Source organism: Phaethon lepturus, unplaced genomic scaffold (assembly GCF_000687285.1).
Source record: "Phaethon lepturus isolate BGI_N335 unplaced genomic scaffold, ASM68728v1 scaffold7788, whole genome shotgun sequence".
NCBI lineage: Eukaryota > Metazoa > Chordata > Aves > Phaethontiformes > Phaethontidae > Phaethon > Phaethon lepturus.
Genome location: NW_010559719.1, coordinates 46,071 through 64,637, shown reverse-complemented (window position 1 = coordinate 64,637; position 18,567 = coordinate 46,071). Strand labels below are relative to the sequence as shown.

At 36.8% G+C, this 18,567-nt stretch overlaps 1 protein-coding gene across 1 annotated transcript in view; it reads left to right on the top strand.

The window, feature by feature from the left end:
- Positions 1 to 1,071: 1,071 nt before the first annotated feature.
- Positions 1,072 to 18,567, top strand: part of LOC104625745 (CUB and sushi domain-containing protein 3-like) — a gene marked incomplete at both ends in the record, with an annotated part of 43,734 nt that continues 26,238 nt past the window's right edge. Inside the window, 4 exons of the mRNA XM_010293448.1 lie at positions 1,072 to 1,251; positions 4,608 to 4,781; positions 8,430 to 8,603; positions 8,850 to 8,923. Coding sequence (XP_010291750.1) covers positions 1,072 to 1,251; positions 4,608 to 4,781; positions 8,430 to 8,603; positions 8,850 to 8,923 — 602 coding nt within the window. The remainder of the gene's footprint in view (positions 1,252 to 4,607; positions 4,782 to 8,429; positions 8,604 to 8,849; positions 8,924 to 18,567) is intronic.

The window sequence follows — 18,567 nt, the reverse complement described above, 5'->3', positions numbered from 1 at the left end:
TTTCTCATTTCAGAAACCAGGATACAGAGAGGATGCCATTCACATTGGTCACAATTTGGCATTGAGTTAGAAGTGGCCAAGATTTGCTTTCTGCCCAGGCAACTTCCTCACATAATTTTCCAGAAGTAATAAGAATGCTGTAGGGGGATTATCAAATTGACTATAAGATAAACTGTAAAACACATGGGTGCTATATTTTATATGAACTAGATTTTTTCCCTGGTGTTTGTTTTTTTTCTGAAAACAACAACATTTTATCATTGCCACTAAGGTTCTCAAGATTTGTTACTCTGAAAACTGTTCTAGAAATTGTTAGATCCAATTGACCAGATCTGAGAGAAACTTACTTATTTTAACATTATTCTCAGATTATAATAATATAACTTTTTATTAACTCCTTATGAATATTTAATCTCACTAAGAGATTAAATTATCTCCTGACACTAGAAGTCACAAGAGGTTTTATAACCACTCCCACCCGTTAAAGTACCACAGGCCTAATTCCGGCATAAGTCATGTACTATATTTGGGGGTTGCTTGAAAATTCTCATCTGTTTATATACATATTAACCATGTGAGCATTTACAAAGTGGGAGCTTTTTACAAACATATATCTTACATTTTCCAGACCACATTTCTTTTCAAGATGTACCCATGCAAAATTAAACTAAACACTTGATATCTGCTTCTTTAATAATGAAACTGAACTGATAGGAAAATTTAAGAATATCAAAGGGTGGTAGTGAGATATGGATTATTTCTTGCTTTTTTTTTCTTTTCATAATCTTGACATTTTACTTTTCAAAGTTGTACAGTCTATTGCTTCTGCTGTTGAACAGAGTTATTGATGTTCTCCAAATATAAAAGTTACACAGCTCCACATACCGTGTTTGGCAACTAATTCAGATGACATATATGTTTATCTTCTCTTGATGGAGATAAGATTTATGGTACTTTGTCCTTCTCCTTTTTTCCCCAATAAATTCCCAGTTTTGCCCTATGTTTTTCCCCTCACATATAAATAAACCACAGCCAGGTTTTAAAATCTATTTCTCAACTATTTATTTGCAGTTATCAGCTGTGGAGATCCAGGAGTCCCGGCCAATGGCATGAGATATGGTGATGATTTTGTTGTTGGACAAAATGTTACTTATATGTGCCAGCCTGGTTATACAATGGAATCAAATAGCTCCTTAATTCGCACTTGTACTAGCAATGGCACGTGGAGTGGAGTAATCCCAACATGCAAAGGTACAACATTTATTTTGACTGTCAATTATTTCTTCTATGGCGTTTACATCCACTGTTTATTGTAATGTCACCCAAATATTTCCACAGAAATCAAAACTTGCTGTTAGTATGAATACATTGAATTGATTTTTTTGGCTGCAGAAATGGTGACTTCATCCTTTGCTTTTTTCCCCCTTTTATTTTTCATACCAGCACAGTATATTGAACAGTTTTTTGCAGCTTTATAGAGCATTTTATTACTTTGATGGTAAACTGAATTAACCAGTATGAAATAATGGTTCAGATTTTTTTGTTTGTTTGTTAAGGTTAGTATGTCATACCAAAAATGATCTTATGTATGTCCCTGGCTATACAAAAAAAATGCTTAAGCACATTCTAGACACCTTTGGGAAAGGTCTGCATATATACAACTGAACTTTGTCATAGGAAAATTGTTCTGTATTACCCTATCCATAATACTAAGATCTTTCTTGATCCCTCTGTCATTAGACGTGCACCTTGAGCATCATTGTGCTATATCAACATACTCAGCAAAAAGACTAAATCTTCCTAACAAATATCCTAAGAAATATTTTTCTGCTTCATGTTGTTTTCTCTACTGGGAAAACTGAAAGGATTAATCTCAAGATCTTCCTTTTCTCTTTTACTGATTGCATTCCTGATTTTCCTGTTTTATTAGAATTTTTTAATGCTCTCCATTGAATTTTAAATAGCAAAAAATCTGAACATTACTGAAAGACCACCTTATCTGTGTCATCAAACCAATTTTTTCTGAGAAACTTGCTTGCTAAATCCTAAAATATCTTCTTTCTAGAGTCATTTTTCTCATTCTTCCTGATACCACAGCTGTAGAGAAGCAGCATTACCATTTTGGTGTTTTATTTCTGGGTCAACACAAATTATATCTGATCTCTATTCTTTTTAAACTTAGTCGGCTGAGTTTGTACTTACTTTGTTCACATCCATCTTCCTTCTGTTTTGTTTTCAGGAAGTACGGTTATATACCTGCTCAGCAATGCTCATTTTCCTCATTTGTTAGAGATCTAACTCTGATTTGATGCAAACAGAAATATACAAAAAAAGTGAGACTGCCAATTTTACTTTGAGTTTTTGAGTCTTTCTGGTTTTAGGTCATTTATGGTGTGTATAAATACTAAATAATAATCATACGCAGAATCTTTAGTGTTCTCAGCATTTTGTTCCACTCCACACGGGTTTGTGTGAGTGCATTAGGTAAGTTAATAACGCCCATTTCTTTGACTGTGTAATTAAATGTAATGTATAATATGCAGTAGTGTGTTTGAAATGTATAATGATTAGTTCTTATTGTCAGGAGGAAGTACCAGGGTCCACTGGTACCATTTAGTTAAAAGAATTGGAAAATGAACTGGGCAGAAAATGGTTGCATAATTTGCCATGCCATTGAAATAGAAGATATAAATAATCTCTGTCTTTGTCTAGTTCGAAAAGGATGCATGTTCATCTGAAAGTAAATATTCAACTATTCAAGCATTGTCTTTTCTGCAGATTTCAATTTGTAATATATATTCAGCTCTTAAACTGAGAAATGTTGCTGTACACATTTGTGGTTAAATCTCTGACCAAAATATTTAAAGAGTCATTCTGCCTTGTTGATGAGTGTTGTTTTGTTTTGCCTTGCCTTTTTTACCCCAAAATTCTGATATTAGACCTATATTCATGCTACTACTTCTGTCTCATCTCCAGATTATTGACCTGTATTTCCTCCTTTATTATTCAGCTCAGAAGCTAAAACATACAGATCTTTCTAAAAGAACTAGTCATGAAGCTGCTGGAGAATATGGACAGACTTTTGCTGCTTGGAGTACTTATTTTTACTTACTTTTATTAAAGTGTCACGAAAGTGTGGCAAAAGCTATCATGTCATTTTCTGGGTTAATTGTTTGGTGATTTCCTTTAAACTATGGACTAGAAACAGAAAGTATAAAAAATAGCACCTTAAAACTCAGATTTGGTTTACAAGTTGGCAAAGGATTATTTGGTAATAGTACTACTTTCACCCAGAATTCTCAGACGTGAATGATTCTGCAGAGAATATTTGTGGTGTAAATATTTGAGATTCTCTCACTGAAGAGCATAATAAGAATAGAGAAATAGTATATTGTGAACCTTCTGCAGATCACATTCAAGTATGTAGTACTCCTGATTCAGTGCCTCTGAATTCTTTTGAGACTGCAAGTTGGCAGCTGTCTAAATGTAAGTTTAGAGGTTATGAGTGCAACATTTGATTTCCTCCATTCTTGTGACCTGTGTTCTCTGCTTTAGTTTTAGTCACCTCTTCTCATTTACCCTGATTATCTCCAGTAAATTAATTCATGCTAGTTTCATTTACTTTCTTTCTCTTTTGCTAGCAGTTTCTCCTAACTTTTCTCTTTTTTACCCCTTTTCTCTTTCTCATTAATTCTAGTAACTTTAGCCTAAATTTCCTCCTTTTTTTTTTTGATTTAGATTTTTTTTTCATTTAACTTTTTTTATAACCTTTTTCTTTCAGGTCTCAATTAGCATTTGTCTGTTACTACCCCATTATCCAGCAAATAACACTTTTGTCTTCATCACTACAGTTATGTCTGTTTCTTTCTACTGTCCTCCTGTGGTGTTTTTCAGTCCTCTTTCCTACAACTGAGTAGAAGATCTTTCTATTTTTTCCTGGGAGGCCTGGAAATGAGAAACTATACTGAAATAGCTTCTTCTTGGCCTTCTTAGATGTAGCAACACTGACAATTTCAGGAGGTTGTAAATCCTTACATTTTCTCCCTCTAGCTGGAAACTAGATGCTTTTTGATGAGGAGCTATTCATGAAGCAAATAATAACCAAACTGTGGTACTTAGAAACAGGCTTTCAAGTCACATTTTGGAACAATCATCCTGGAATTTCATCCCTGGGCATTAATATCTAGAAAATACCTAAGCTGGTTTACAGGAAGAAAGTATTTAACTATTACTGTGGTAACTAAGATTGTACTCCATTTTGTCTAAACAGACAAACAAAATCATTTCATAGTATACTACCAGACATATCTTAAGTGTTGTACACTTCATAGTCTGCACACTGATTTTTAGGTAGTCTTCCTATTTGGTTTGATGCAGCATCCTGTTTTATTTAAGACTCTTCATCAGTCAGCCACGGTCTCCTAAATGGAGGAAACCAGAAGTGTTAAATTCAGGAAATGTGGCAAGAATACAGGAAGGAAGATAGCATGTCCTGACTGTATTGTCCTCTAAAAAAGGTGAAATTAGCACATATGGTTCTTCTAGTAATTGTGTACACGAGGGATATTTACAGCAGCTGGGCCTAATTATTTTGACTATTATTGCAGCTGTTACCTGCCCAACTCCTCCACAGATCTCTAATGGAAGGTTGGAAGGAACAAACTTGGACTGGGGATTTAGCATTAGCTATGTCTGCTCTCCGGGATATGAACTCTCTTTTCCCGCTGTTTTAACTTGCATTGGAAATGGAACATGGAGTGGTGAAGTACCTCAGTGCTTACGTATGTATTTACTTTATAGTCCTGTATTTCTTTATTCAACAGCAATGTTTTTTTCCTCTTTGAAGTTTTCACCTTTTTTTTTTTTTCCTTTTCTTTTCTGCCCCCAGCAGTGGCTCAGTTAATTTCAAACCTGGGACAAATACAATCCTTCTATATTTTCTAAAACTGTAACATAATTTCTAGGTTGAAGAAGACATTAAGGATATCTGTAAATCCTTTGTGACCATATAAGAAGTCTTAAACACAAACACACAAAATATATTACAGGCAATGCATATTGAATGATCCAAGGCAAAACAAGATTAAGAGGTGTTGTTTTGTTTCACATCCAGCTACACAGAATGGGGAAAGTTTCATTATAAGCTCTTTTATTTTCTCATTTCTCATCCTAAGCTTTCTCTGATATCACAGATTTTTTCTGCTGGTAATGTTGACTAGGTCCCAGGATGATTCTTTGACAATTGTCAGTTTTTGCCCCTACACTAAATTTTTATATGTTTTGTACAGTAAATTTTGTTAACCTGAAAGTTATAACATTATCAGATTTTTATATTGCTACAAATATAATTACAGTAGCAAATGTGGCTTTTTCTTTAGGTTGGTGTCATTCTATTCGTTATTTAAAAAAAATCCTTTTAAAGAAGTGATTGTGATGCTTCTGAGAGATATCCAATTGATTGCATTAAAGGAGGTTCTGTAGTTATTTGTAGAATAGCTATACGACAAAAACTCTGTAATGGTCTTGAGCAAGAAGTATAAATGGAAGAGAACAATTTCATCTCCATGGCTTTACAGTTTCTGAAGCTTAATCTGAGCTTGCCAAGCAGCGGAGCTTGTGAGGTAGCTTGCTAAATGTTACAAACTGCAGTTCTCTTTTTCTTTTACTAATTTTTTGCATTCTTCAACTCTCCCTTTCAAAAATGTTCTCTGTTTTGGCTATATCTTACTACTATGAAAGCATATCATATAGATGATCTTCTCCTTTCTTTTTTTTCTCCTAATTGTATTCTCATATCATCAACAACAGCTGTTTAGTGCTGATGAAACTGTATGTGCCAGAGCTGTAACACTGTGAAAGGCATTGTTACCGGAAGAAAAAAAAAAACACAATTTGTTGTTTAAGTTCTCTAGATGGAGCTCTTCTGGAGTCCACTGTATTATGAACATCAAAGACCACGAAACTTAATTTTAATCATTTGTTGTTGATTGTAATATCGTGTTCTTACATTCGTTTTTGCTATTTATCATCTTTGAGTTTGGAATACTCAATACTGCAATATGCTCTGAAAAAGGGGCTCCACGTTTAAACTTTTTAAAAGGTATAGTTAGCACAGAATGCTAACATTAAAGGCTGTTTCATGCAGAGATTACATTAAACTGAATGTTGTTGATGTGCAATGGTTACTCATTGGCTTGCAAGAGAAATCAATTGGCAGCCAGTGCTTGTCAAAGAGCTTAAATTAGCTGCCATCTGGCAGAAATGAGAGGGATCTGGTGAAAGTCATTTTTCATGAGCAATCTTTAAGCAGTTCTTGACATCAGAAATTTAGTTCCAAGTTTGGTTCCATAGAGCCTGTACCTGAAGATATGCGAGTTATAGTTATAACATGGAATGACTATTCAGAATGGAATATGGTTATGTCTTTGAGTATTTGTCATCTATGACCTACTAAATTTGTCTGCTCAATTAGTCATATAGTAATTTGAGTAAAGGACTGCTGTCTTTATAAGCATGGCAATAGATGACAAAAAAAAGACCTGAAAATTCCTAACTACAGATATAACTTGCTGTTAATCAGTTAAATGTCTTTGAAGAATGAGACTAGCCTCACAGCCTCAGTGCCAGAGCTCCATGGCCCTGTCTCTGCTAAAGGCTGTCAGAAGCCTTAGGAGATATTTCCATAGGGAGTGCGAGCACTCAGAGCTTCCAATTTGCTGCAACTTTAGTTTGTTCTGTGGTCCCCTGTTCCAGTACCAGAGGAAAACTGCTGTGTTTTATCACGGTGCCTGGTTTCCATGGTTACTTGTATAGAAGGCAGATATTCAGTAGCTATTCAATGATTGGGTAAAGTTGACTAAAAACTAAGTGGTGGAGTTTACTTGGGTTTAGAAAAAAATTAATAAACTTACGAAAAAAACATTTTTTTAATGTGAAGTATTCTTTTTCCTGGAGAGTGGTTGCTATTTTGTTGGTACAAAGATCTGTTCAGGAGAAATTTCAAACCTCTGTGTTAAAAATCTGTAAGTGCGTCATGTGTTTTCAAATGAAGATTTCCACAGAATTTTCTAATGAAAACATAAATTACAACCATGATCACACAACAAGTTTTGCTGTGTGGCACTATCCCCAGTTCATATATCTTTCCAGAGTTTGACCTATAATTCTGCAAACAGTCCCATTCTACTTAAAACCATGAAAATGTATACATTTCTAGTACATTATAGATTAAGCTCTTTTTCTTCAACAATACGTGTGTGCATGGATTTCCCATACAGTCTGTAGAGGTAGAGGACAGGAACATTTTATGTGAGCAGGTCCTTTGGAAAGCTTAAAACATAGGAGACAAACGTAGAGGTATTAAAAATGTATTTTGAAGGCAATTGTTTAAGAAATGTAATTTATATTTTGTTTGTAGAAGAGAAAGATGGAAGAGAAAATTCTGCGGTCTGTACAACATGCTTTTTTAGAAATGTGTCATTGCACACATCTGGGTTAGTGAGGGTTTTTGTGTGTATTACAACATTTTCTGTTTAACATGAAATTAGAGTGTACATTATTGGAATTCATGGTTTGTTGGGGAATAATATAGTGTGATGGCACGCAGTTTACTATAGCTAATTGTGTTTCCTGAATCAATTATTCAAAATCCACCTTCTGACAATAATCAGTAGTTTATACTTCAGAAGGCCAGTAAATTTTCCAGCAGTGCATTTGCTTAGTTATGCTATGCTATAGACATAAGGAATCTTTAGGTGAGAGGTATAAAGTAAAAAGATCAGTTCAAGAATATGTTCTTATCAGTCAACTTTATCCTGCCTAATAACAGCTTATTAATATTTGACTTCTAGATTGCTGCTGAAACTTTTTTTTTTTTGTTAGCTGTACTAACTTTCAAACGTTGTACTTCCATACATACCAAATCTTATCTTTCAGTGAAGGATGAGGAAGTAAGAATTTACGACTCCTAAAATCAGTCTGACAAATCCTTTAATCATACAAAAATGTTGAGCACTGGGTAGATGGCAGAAAGCAGGAGGGGGATGGGAGACTGACATGAAGGTTTGGTACACTCTCTGATTGCTCTCTATAGAAAGATTTTCAGATTGATGTGGTTTGAGTCAGAGGTGAATTGTGGATATTTGTGCCTTAATGAAGTTGTATAACATTTAGTGTCAACTTCAAGCTACTGACCAAGCCTACTATGTAGACATTTTGAACAGCTACCAAAACTACTGCAAACTGAAGCAGACTAAAGATTGGCTATCTAGTCTCTCTTTGAATTCCTATTAAATGTTTCTCTATTTGACCTGTGTTTAATGAAATAAATATAAAATTTGGAGTAACTGCTTGATTGAGTTCAAGTAAGTGTTATTTTTTTGTATTTTAAGAAATAACAAGTTCCATTCCTATCATGTCTTTTCTCACAGCAAAGTTTTGTGGTGACCCTGGAGTACCTGCTCAAGGGAAAAGAGAAGGTAAAAGCTTCATCTATCAGTCAGAAGTCTCTTTCAGCTGCAGTCCACCTTTTATTTTGGTTGGCTCCAACACCAGGATTTGCCAAGCAGATGGCACGTGGAGTGGTTCTTCTCCTCGATGTATAGGTAAGGTTACACTCATATTATCGAAATTTCTTGAAATGCTTATTATTTCTTTTCCTGCTAAGTCAATCTAGGAATTTTCAGCTATTTTGAATTACCCTGACGTTATTCTATATTCTCTAAGAATCAAGTCACTTTATTTTTCTCTCATTGGCTTATTGCATGTTGTTGAACAAGCTTAATTTTGTGATGCATTCATGTATTTCATTAAAATACTGTAATTGAGTTTGTCTGTAATTTTTTTTTAAGAACCCACTCGCACAGCATGTGAAAATCCAGGAGTCCCAAGGCATGGGTCACAAAACAACACATTTGGCTATCAGGTAGAGTAGACTATTTTTTATGAACTTGTATATTAAAATATTTTTATAGTACCTCAAAGTCTAGAAACTTCTAATTAGAGGTCCAGAAACTGCTCATGCCTTGTAAAAGCTGGTTGCTGGGGGGTTGCTGTGTTTCCTTATTTCTAGCTGTTGGATTACACTGACCTTGTGTCCCTATTAGCAATGCACTATGTGAAACCCTGGTGATCAAGTGCGGCTTGGTTTCATCTTGAAGGAGTTCAGTACCTCCCCACCAATATATAAGTGCTCTCTACTGTTTGTCAAATAGACTTTTCCTCCCTAAAAGTGTGTATACTATGTACGAAACTGCTAGTGTAGACATATTCTAAAAAACTGATTTTTTTTTTTCCTGAGAGAAATTCTGTTGTTACATTTGGAAATTATGTGACCACAAATGAATCAGAGTCACAAAGGCTGGCAGGTGCCCCTGGGAAACTTCTAGTCCAACTCCCCTTCTCAAAGTAAGGTCAGCTAGAGCAGGTTGATCAGGGCTGTGTCCAGGCAGTTTTGAGTATTTCCAGGGATGGAGACTCCACAGCCTCTCTGGACAACCTGTTCCAAGTTGATCACCTTTATAGTGAAAATCTTTTTTCTTATTTTTAAAAAGAATTGCCTGTTTCAATTTGTGCCTATTTCCTCTTGTACTATCCCTGGGCATCACTGAAAAAAAGTCAGTCTCTCTTGTCTTTCCTGCCCCCATTAAGTTTTAATACACATTGACAAGATTCCCCTTGAGCCTGTTTTTCTTGCAGGCTGGACAAAGCCAGGTTTCAGCCACCCTTTGTATACCAGATGCTCTATTCCCTTAATCACCTTTGTGACCTGTCACGGGACTCAATGCAGTATGTGACTGTCTCTCTTGCACTGGTGAGCCCAGCACTGGACCCAGAACCCACTTGTGTCTCACCAGTGCTGAGCAGAGGGGAAGAATCACCTCCCTCAATGTGTTGGCAAAGCTTTGCCTGATGTGACCCAGGAGGGTGTTGATCACCTTTTCTATAAGGGTGTGGTGTGGCAAATGGCATTTACACATGCTTCTGTTGGAAACAGAATTGTGAAATTGAAAATGCTGCAGAATTTCTGATTTTCTGAATCACACAAAACAGCAACATCAGTGAGATGGTTTCATGGCTAAATGTTGTACAGAAGCAAAAATGTGCCCTATAACTTTGATAAGGCAGCTGCAAACAAACTGAGAGAGTCTAAACTATTCTGCTAGATCTGTGTTTGGTGTCAAGGCTGAAAGCTCCAGATATGTGAAGAAGACTAAGCAGAAGAGTAAGCTAGTAGCTCCCTGGTTGTATGTGGTGCCTGTCTAGTATCAGGAGTTAAATAAAATCATAGAATAGTTTGGGTTGAAAGGGACCTTTTTAGGTCATCTAGTCCAACCCCCTTGCAATGAGCAGGGACATCTTCAACTAGAGCAGGTTGCTCAGAGCCCCAGCCAACCTGACCTGGAATGTTTACAGGGAGGGGCCATCTATCACCTCTTTGGGCAACCTGTGCCAGTGTTTCACCACCCTCATTTGTAAAAAATTTCTTCCTTAGATCTAGTCTGAATATACCCTCTTTTAGTTTAAAACCATTATCCTTTGTCCTATTGCAACAGGCCCTTCTTAAAAAGTCTGTCCCCATTTTTCTTATAGGCCCCCTTGAAGTACTGGCAGGCTGCAATAAGGTCCCCTGGAGCCTTCTCTTCTCCAGGCTGAACAACCCCAACTCTTCCAGCCTGTCATCACAGGAGAGTTGTTCCATCCCTCTGATCATTTTTGTGGCCCTCTTCTGGACCTGCTCCAACAGGTCCATGTTTTTCCTGTGCTGAGGCTCCAGAGCTGGATGCAGGACTCCAAGTGGGGTCTCACCAGAGCGCAGTAGAAGGGCACAATCACCTCCCTCAACCTGCTGGCCACGATTCTTTGGATGCAGCGCAGGATATGGTTCGCCTTCTGGGCTGTGAGTGCACATTGCCATCTCCTGTCCAGCTTTCCATCCACCAGTACCCCCAAGTCCTTCTTGGCAGGGCTGCTCTCAATCCCTTGGTCCCCCAGTCTGTCTTGATACCAGGGGTTACCTCGACTGATAAAAACTGCAGATTGATAGAAATGCAAGAAAGAGTTGATTGAAATTTGAACAGATTACAATATAAAATTAGTTTTTAAAAGTAGAAGTTGTAGCTAAAAAGATTTCAAACTTTCATGGCCAAAAATTTCTCTGGTTTGTTATTTTGGTGGCCTTTATGCAGTATTCCTCCTGCTTAGCTCTCAAAGAGCCTAGAGACCGTACAGGAAAAACAGGCAATAGGGGAAGGGAGGTAATCTGTTTGACGGTATCCAGCAAATCAATGGAAGAAATTATGGCATGAAAGCTGAATCCTCCTGCAAGTAAAACAGGATTGAACAGGCAATTACAGTTTAACCTCCCTGGTTACCCATGCTTTTCCCAAGGAGATCCTGAGTTCTTGTCACATAGGTATTTATAACATGCAGTCTGTGATTAGACTTTGAGGGACTAAGCTTCATGAGATGAATAAAGAACAGTAATACAACTGATGTAATTTAATTTTAGAGTATATTTCATATAGAAACACGACAAGTGTCCTGTCTCCATTAGCCCTGGAAAGTGTGTCCTTGATTTCAACACTGGCACTGATGCTGCAAGAGCAGCAGCAAACAGGTAGCAATATGGAGAGCCAGGCTCTCTGCTCTACCTAGAAGCACGCAACAGCTTGGCAGAACTGCTGCCTAACAACATCCCCTCTAAACAGAGGTAAATGCAGGCCACAGCCAGGGACTCTGATGCCTTTGCAAGATGTCTGATGAAAAGTATGTCTCAGAGACGTGGCCTTGTGAACCTTTCCCCCAATTTCTCCTAGACAGCATTAAATAAGAGCAGCTGTTGTCACAGGGGATAAATATCCAAAATAAACAAGGAACAGAGCACTCAGCAGAAAGAAGGTGCTTCTCTAGCATCACTGCAAGGACATGCCACCTCCTGAGATGTGAGAGAAAAGAAAAAGCATCAAAAAAACTGATGGAAGTTTTTTGGGAAGTGATTGTGCCCCTGTACTCGGCACTGGTGAGGCTGCACCTCGAATTCTGTGTTCAGTCTTGGGCCCCTCACTACAAGAAGGATGCTGAGGTGCTGGAGCGTGTCCAGAGAAGGGCAACGAAGCTGGTGAGGGGTCTGGAGCACAAGTCTTATGAGGAGCAGCTGAGGGAACTGGGGTTGTTTAGTCTGGAGAAAAGGAGGCTGAGGGGAGACCTTATCGCTCTCTATAACTACCTGAAAGGGGGTTGTGGCGACAAGGGTGTCAGTCTCTTCTCCCAAGTAACTAGCGATAGGACAAGAGGAAATGGCCTCAAGTTGCACCAGGGGAGGTTTAGATTGGGTATTAGGAAAAATTTCTCCAGTGAGAGGGTGGTCAGGCATTGGAACAGGCTGCCCAGGGAGGTGGTGGAGTCACCATCTCTGGAAATGTTCAAAAAAAGTGTGGATGTAGCGCTTCAAGCCATGGTTTAGGAAACATGGTGGCGCTGGATTAATGGTCGGACTTGATGATCTTGAAGGTCCTTTCCAACCTAAGTGATTCTGTGATCTTTGAGTTTTCAAATTGTGCTAGATCACAATCATATGTGAGTGATAATATGATTGTCTCTGTTTTCTCCAGGGAATGCAGTGCAGTTTCATGCCAAGATAGAATATTCAGGGGCAGTCCTTGGACTAACTTCCTTTGGGTATAATACAATGTTATGCTAGAGGGCAACTCTTTATTCAGCTGTGTAAGAAATGAATCATTGCAGTGAACATTTTCTACAATTTTATTGTCACAGTTTCTCTGACATATTAATGAGCTTTCTATCACCAAAGAAGCTAATGCTGGCTTTTTCATTTGTGGTGTAGTTGTTGTAGTTGTGAATGAAAGCATCACCCACAGCTAGAATGGAACTGTCAACTGAACAGGCAAAATAATTCAATTGATATATAATTTCTAAAATATGTGTAGCTACTGGCAGTATTTATAACCTTGATCCCACAGTTGTAAGGTTAGTGCCTATCAGATTTAAAGTGTATGAGTTATAGTCTCCTTACCTAGCCAGCAACTTATCGTCATGCTCATGTAAAAAATTTGTTTTTATATAGTAACCAAATGTCTGCATGTAATTTCTAGTTACTCTAAATATGATTGCTTAGTTAATACAGAACAGGGTAGGAGTATCATTCGTACAGCTGAAGCTGAGTTTAGCTCTTTACTGGGTGGACACAACAGTGAAAATCATCAGTTCCAGACAAGCTGTCTGGAGATCCTGGACAGAAATGCTACATTACTGTATATTCAGTAATGTTATAACTCATTTAAACCACAAACATATTATAAATTAATTTATATTATGCTATAATTAACTTCCTATATGAATGGTATAGACTTTTTCTTCCACCTATAACAGAAAGGTAAAGAATAGTTCTAAATTATACCAAAATACTGAAGATGAGATGGCTTTGATTTTCTTTTCTCCGATAGATCTGTTGTCTACATTTTAAACAATAGACCAAAAAAGCTTATGCAAAATTAAGCAGCTGCAGTTGGCAAATGTGTAATGACAAGTTGTTACTGTTGAATATATAAGATGGATTTCTGACTCTAACCCAGAGTGTTTTAATTGTTTTTCTCATTTGGTGCTTTGGTGTTTTTTTGTGGGTTTTTTTTGTGGGGTTTTTTTGTGTGGCTCGGTTTTGGTGGTTGTTTTTTAACTCCCTTAAATACTTCACATTTAAACCAATATTAATAGGGTCACTTAAGTGGCTTAATTGGTAAGTTTTAAATTTGTGTCTCTGTCTCATGAAAAAAATGAAGCTGTAGCCTTACAGTAGAATTCAAGTCTTCATATGTGGAGTCCTATTTTAGGTGCTTTTCAACAAATGACACTATCTTCTCTTTTACCTGACTATATCCTGACTGTCATTTGCTCTTCCCAATACAAATGTCAAGTCATGAACTTCCACAGCACTGTTTTGTTGTTCTTGTTGTTTCCCCTACTCTTGATTAACTCTTTTCCTATCTCATTGATTGCATTGAATGTTCAGGCATATACAACATAATCCCAGGTTTGACTGAAAGGCATATCAAAACCTGACCTCTTAGAACCTACGCTAACAAAAGCACAAATATCACACCTCACATTTAAATGGTGTTCCAGCTGTTAAATAGGAGATTTGTAACAAAGAGGTGACAGAATTTTTCATGTTTTTTATTGTTCAGTATTGAATTCAGCAGGTAGAAGCAGATCAGGTTCTTCTGTGTTCAAATAACATCAAAACACCAGTTTAGTGCTACTTGGATATCAGGCATGGCATGTAAATGAGGAGCATCACTTGCTTTAATTGTTATGAATATGTACTTCTAGCATGTTTACCTTTCATTTGAGTATTTTTTAATTTGACGAATCTACCTTGAGTGTGTTACAGTGAAGACAAAATATCTTTAGAACTTAGTGAATACTGACTTCATCTGTAATCTGGAAAATAAATTGTTCCTTGGAAAGAAACTGTGCTTTTGAAATATTTCTTCAGATATATTGCTGCTAACATAGAAAATTGCTTATAGCACTTTCACTATAAGCTATTGTAACACAAGATACTAGTGAATTGAAGAAAGTTTAGAATTGCTTAGACCAATCAATCATATATACGAGATTTATTGCTCTCATACTTTTCCAACATATGTTTTTGTAGAAATTTAGCTATTTTCCCCTACGTTAAAGCCTGAAGGGAGCCAAATGACAGTCTGAATTTAGAAAGGAAAATAGCCACACACTACAATAGTGGTAGCCTTGTGTTAGTCCTTGGGTTCTCTTTTATAAAATGCCATATGAAACTTGATCTTCAGATGTGGAGCAACCTTGCAAATAATCTCCTTCTGTGAACGTAATGCTCGTAAAAACTTCAGTGTTGATTGACTTGTAGGATGAAATTCCTAGGGAAGTGCTGTACTGCCACAGTATAGCTGTCTCCATTAGCACAGTTGGCATTATCACTGTGTCAATGAAAATGTAATTTAAACCTTATCAGACAACACGTAATTTTCCCAGTTCCTTCTGCTTCTCAGGATCCTGAGGTCTGTGGCTTCAGCCTGGAGTCAGTGGGGGATGATAGTGTCAGAATTTGGAGTGCTTTACTGGCAGGAATGTGATATTGACTTTTTTCTTTTTTTTTTTTTTGTCTTTGTCATTCTTGATGCACCTGGGTTTATTTATAATGTTTCTAAAACACTTTTACACCACTCACACAGCAGCTCCACAATATATTTCAATCTGCTCCATAAGGCCCTTTTCACCTATGTTAGATACTTGTTCTTTTTCATTCCTGAAACCTGATTCTGTCCATGTCTGCATTCCTTTAAGTGACCGTGGCTGAGTTGTTCACAGCAATGGGGTCTCTAGCGCTTGTGCCACATTTCTTATCATACCCACACCTGTAGTCTTCCTCACAATATCCTGTGTCTCCATTTCTCAAGGCCTTTGTTATCATTCCAGTGCCAGGCCTGTATTTTGCTCTACCACAACACTGTTGTGGTAAATAACTCATTCTACACATAATAACTTCTTGTTACTTCTATAGATATAAAGCTGTGTTTGTACCATACAAAGATAAAAGAAGGCATAAAAATTAGTCATAGCCACCCAATCGCAAGAAAATTTGAAGTTACAGCTAAACCAAGTTTAAAAAAAAAAAAACCACAACAAAACTCCAGGCAGCTCAAGAGGTCTTGCAAACTCAATGGCCTGTTACTAATAGTGGCAATACTGCATTACTGGGCTACCAAACTACAGATACGGCAAAGACTTAGTGAGTTGTGTTTTCATTCACTTAAAATATGATGTTAAAAGGTAGTGAAGAGAAATAACTGATGTTCCCTTAGCCTCTTGATCCTTTGGCATGAATTGCTGGGGAGGAAGAAGCTTGTTAGAGTATCTGCATGTTCTTTGGTAAACTGAAGTCTAAAAAATGGATTGTAGAGTAACTCAAGAAAGTTAGAAATATCTTTTATTCATATAAGGAATATAAGAAATATTAAGGATAATAATTTATTATTATATTATAATTTTGGTGAAACAAATGTATCTAGAGTACTATTCTATTCTATATCAATGGATGCAGGTTGATATTTATGCATTTTCTTCTCAGATTGCTATTTAATCTGTTAGAGAATAGCAAATATATGGTCTTTGGTTCTTAGTGAAAGCAAAAGTTAGTGAAGTTGATTTTGGGAATATTCAAACCATAACTGACACTATGGAAAAAGCAGCCATGGAACAGAGATGATCAAGCAGTATATACAAAGACATCTTTTTTTTTTCAGGATTGGATGCACACACTCTTGCACATAGAACAGTTCTTACCCAAAACCAGAGACTAGAAGGAGCAAAGATATTTCAGCTGTTTCCCGAGCTCTCCCCAGTAGTGTTTTTATTCAATGTATAACAAAAAATTCGAACGAATCGGAACATCTCAAGACTGGGAATTGTTTAGGACCATAGAAGGCTGTATTGTAGCGCCACCTGGTGCCTCTGGCATAGCCGTATTGCAAAATAGACTTCCTGAAAAGGAATTTTTTAATTACTTTTTAAATTATTTTTAATAATTACATATTGCTTGCAATCTTTTTTGTTTTTTTCTTTAGGAGCAGGGAGCCTCATTCCTTTATTCATTTATTCATTGTCTTGATTAGCATGGCAGCACTTCTGAAATCATCTTCATCATTTGGGCAACTGTTGTATTTTTGATCCTACTTTTGGGACTTCCATATATAAAGGTTGTGTTTCCCTAACAAGGGTAATACAGATGACATCAATGTTTTTTTCAGGAAACGAGGAAAACAGTTTCACTAGCAGTTACTGGTTTGGATAGGAAAATTGGTATCGCAACAACTGGTTGCAATATCAACAACAGTTTCTTTTGAGTTTTTTTTGCTGTGGGGTTTTTTTGGTTGTTTTGTTTTTGTTTTTTAATTGTGGAATGCTACCAACTCAAGCTTTTCGCTTACTTGGTAACTTGAGCGATTCCCTTATCTCACTAATATATTTCCAGTACTAAAGAACTGGTTTGACGGTTAGGCAACCAAGCTTCTTGGTTAAGATAGGCAGAGCTGCAGTGAAGGTGGGCAGATAGTGGAAAAAAATTCTATGCATTTCTTGGCTCTGCTCTTCAGGTGAACAGTTTTCCTGCAATATATCTGTCCATCAGAAGACCCAGTTCATAAAGAAATAATCCTAATCATGAATAGGCAGCTAAAGAATAGCGAGAAGTGACAGAAAATTGAAAAAAAAAACACCTCCTTTCTTTTTTCACTGATACCCATTGAGTCCTGTATGCCTGAAGACTTTATGGACACAAAACCCTAGCCCTTTAAAGTCACAAAATACGAACTTTCTGTTTTGGCCATTCTTGATGGGTAGAATGACAACATACTGAATTTTACTGCATATACTGAAGTAATTTTTTTGATCTATTGACTTTTTATTCCTCTAAAGAGATTCTATACAATAACAAGTACATTTAAACAAAATAATGGGGGGGACAAAAAAAACAAAACACAGAACCATGAATGTGCTGTCACATACAGTTCAAAGTTTTCAACTTCTTGTTTAAACATGATTTGATATATACATTTAATATAGGTCACTGCAGAACAGTAGATATGCTCTATTCATCTTAATATTTAAGTTAACTACTCGCAGCGTGTAATAAACTACTCTCTGAATGATATGCTTCTAATCTATTTCTTTTCTCTGCTTTTGATGGAAACTGATAAATATTTGCATTTTCATCAATGTCACCATGACTGGACATGCTGAACAAGTTATTCCATGTTACGTTTGTTCAGAAACTGTTATAGACTAAAGAATTCTATTTTTCTTTTTTTGCAATACAAACACATAAGAAGAATAATAATTAAAAACTAATCTCAGATGAATTGCTATTGGAAATTATAATGTACTTCTGTTCCAGTTTCTATTATGTGAGTGGTATAAAGAGTGATTCTTTATTACCTCTAGTCAATGAAAAAAAAAATTAAAATATTACAGGAACATTATAGTTTCTGAAGAATGAGACAGTGCTGTTGACCAGGCCTTGCATGTTCTAATGGAATATTTCTCATTACAATTTGTGAATTCATCCAGAATTCCATGAAGGGGGTCTAGATCAGCAAGGGTTACCGAAATCTATTACGGATTTTAGTGCGGCGACTTCCTTGATTTGCTGCAAGATTGCCTAACTGGCTCCTCCTTGGTCCAGAGCTGGGAAGACACCGTAAGCTTTGTTTACAAAACTCACAATGCTGCAGCTGTTCAGGCCCAAAGCAACACACCAAAGAGACTAAAGAAGACAAGGTTTCAATTCTCTTCTATGGAGGTTTTCAGTTTGGGAAGAGAGTAATTTTAGAATCATAGAATCATTAAGGTTGGAAAAAACCTTCAAGATCATCAAATCCGAATGTCAATCCAACACCACCCTGTCCACTGAACCATGTCACCAAGTACCATGTCTACACGTTTTTTGAACATTTCCAGTGATGGTGACTTCACCACCACCCTGGACAGCCTGTTCCAATGCTTGACCACTCT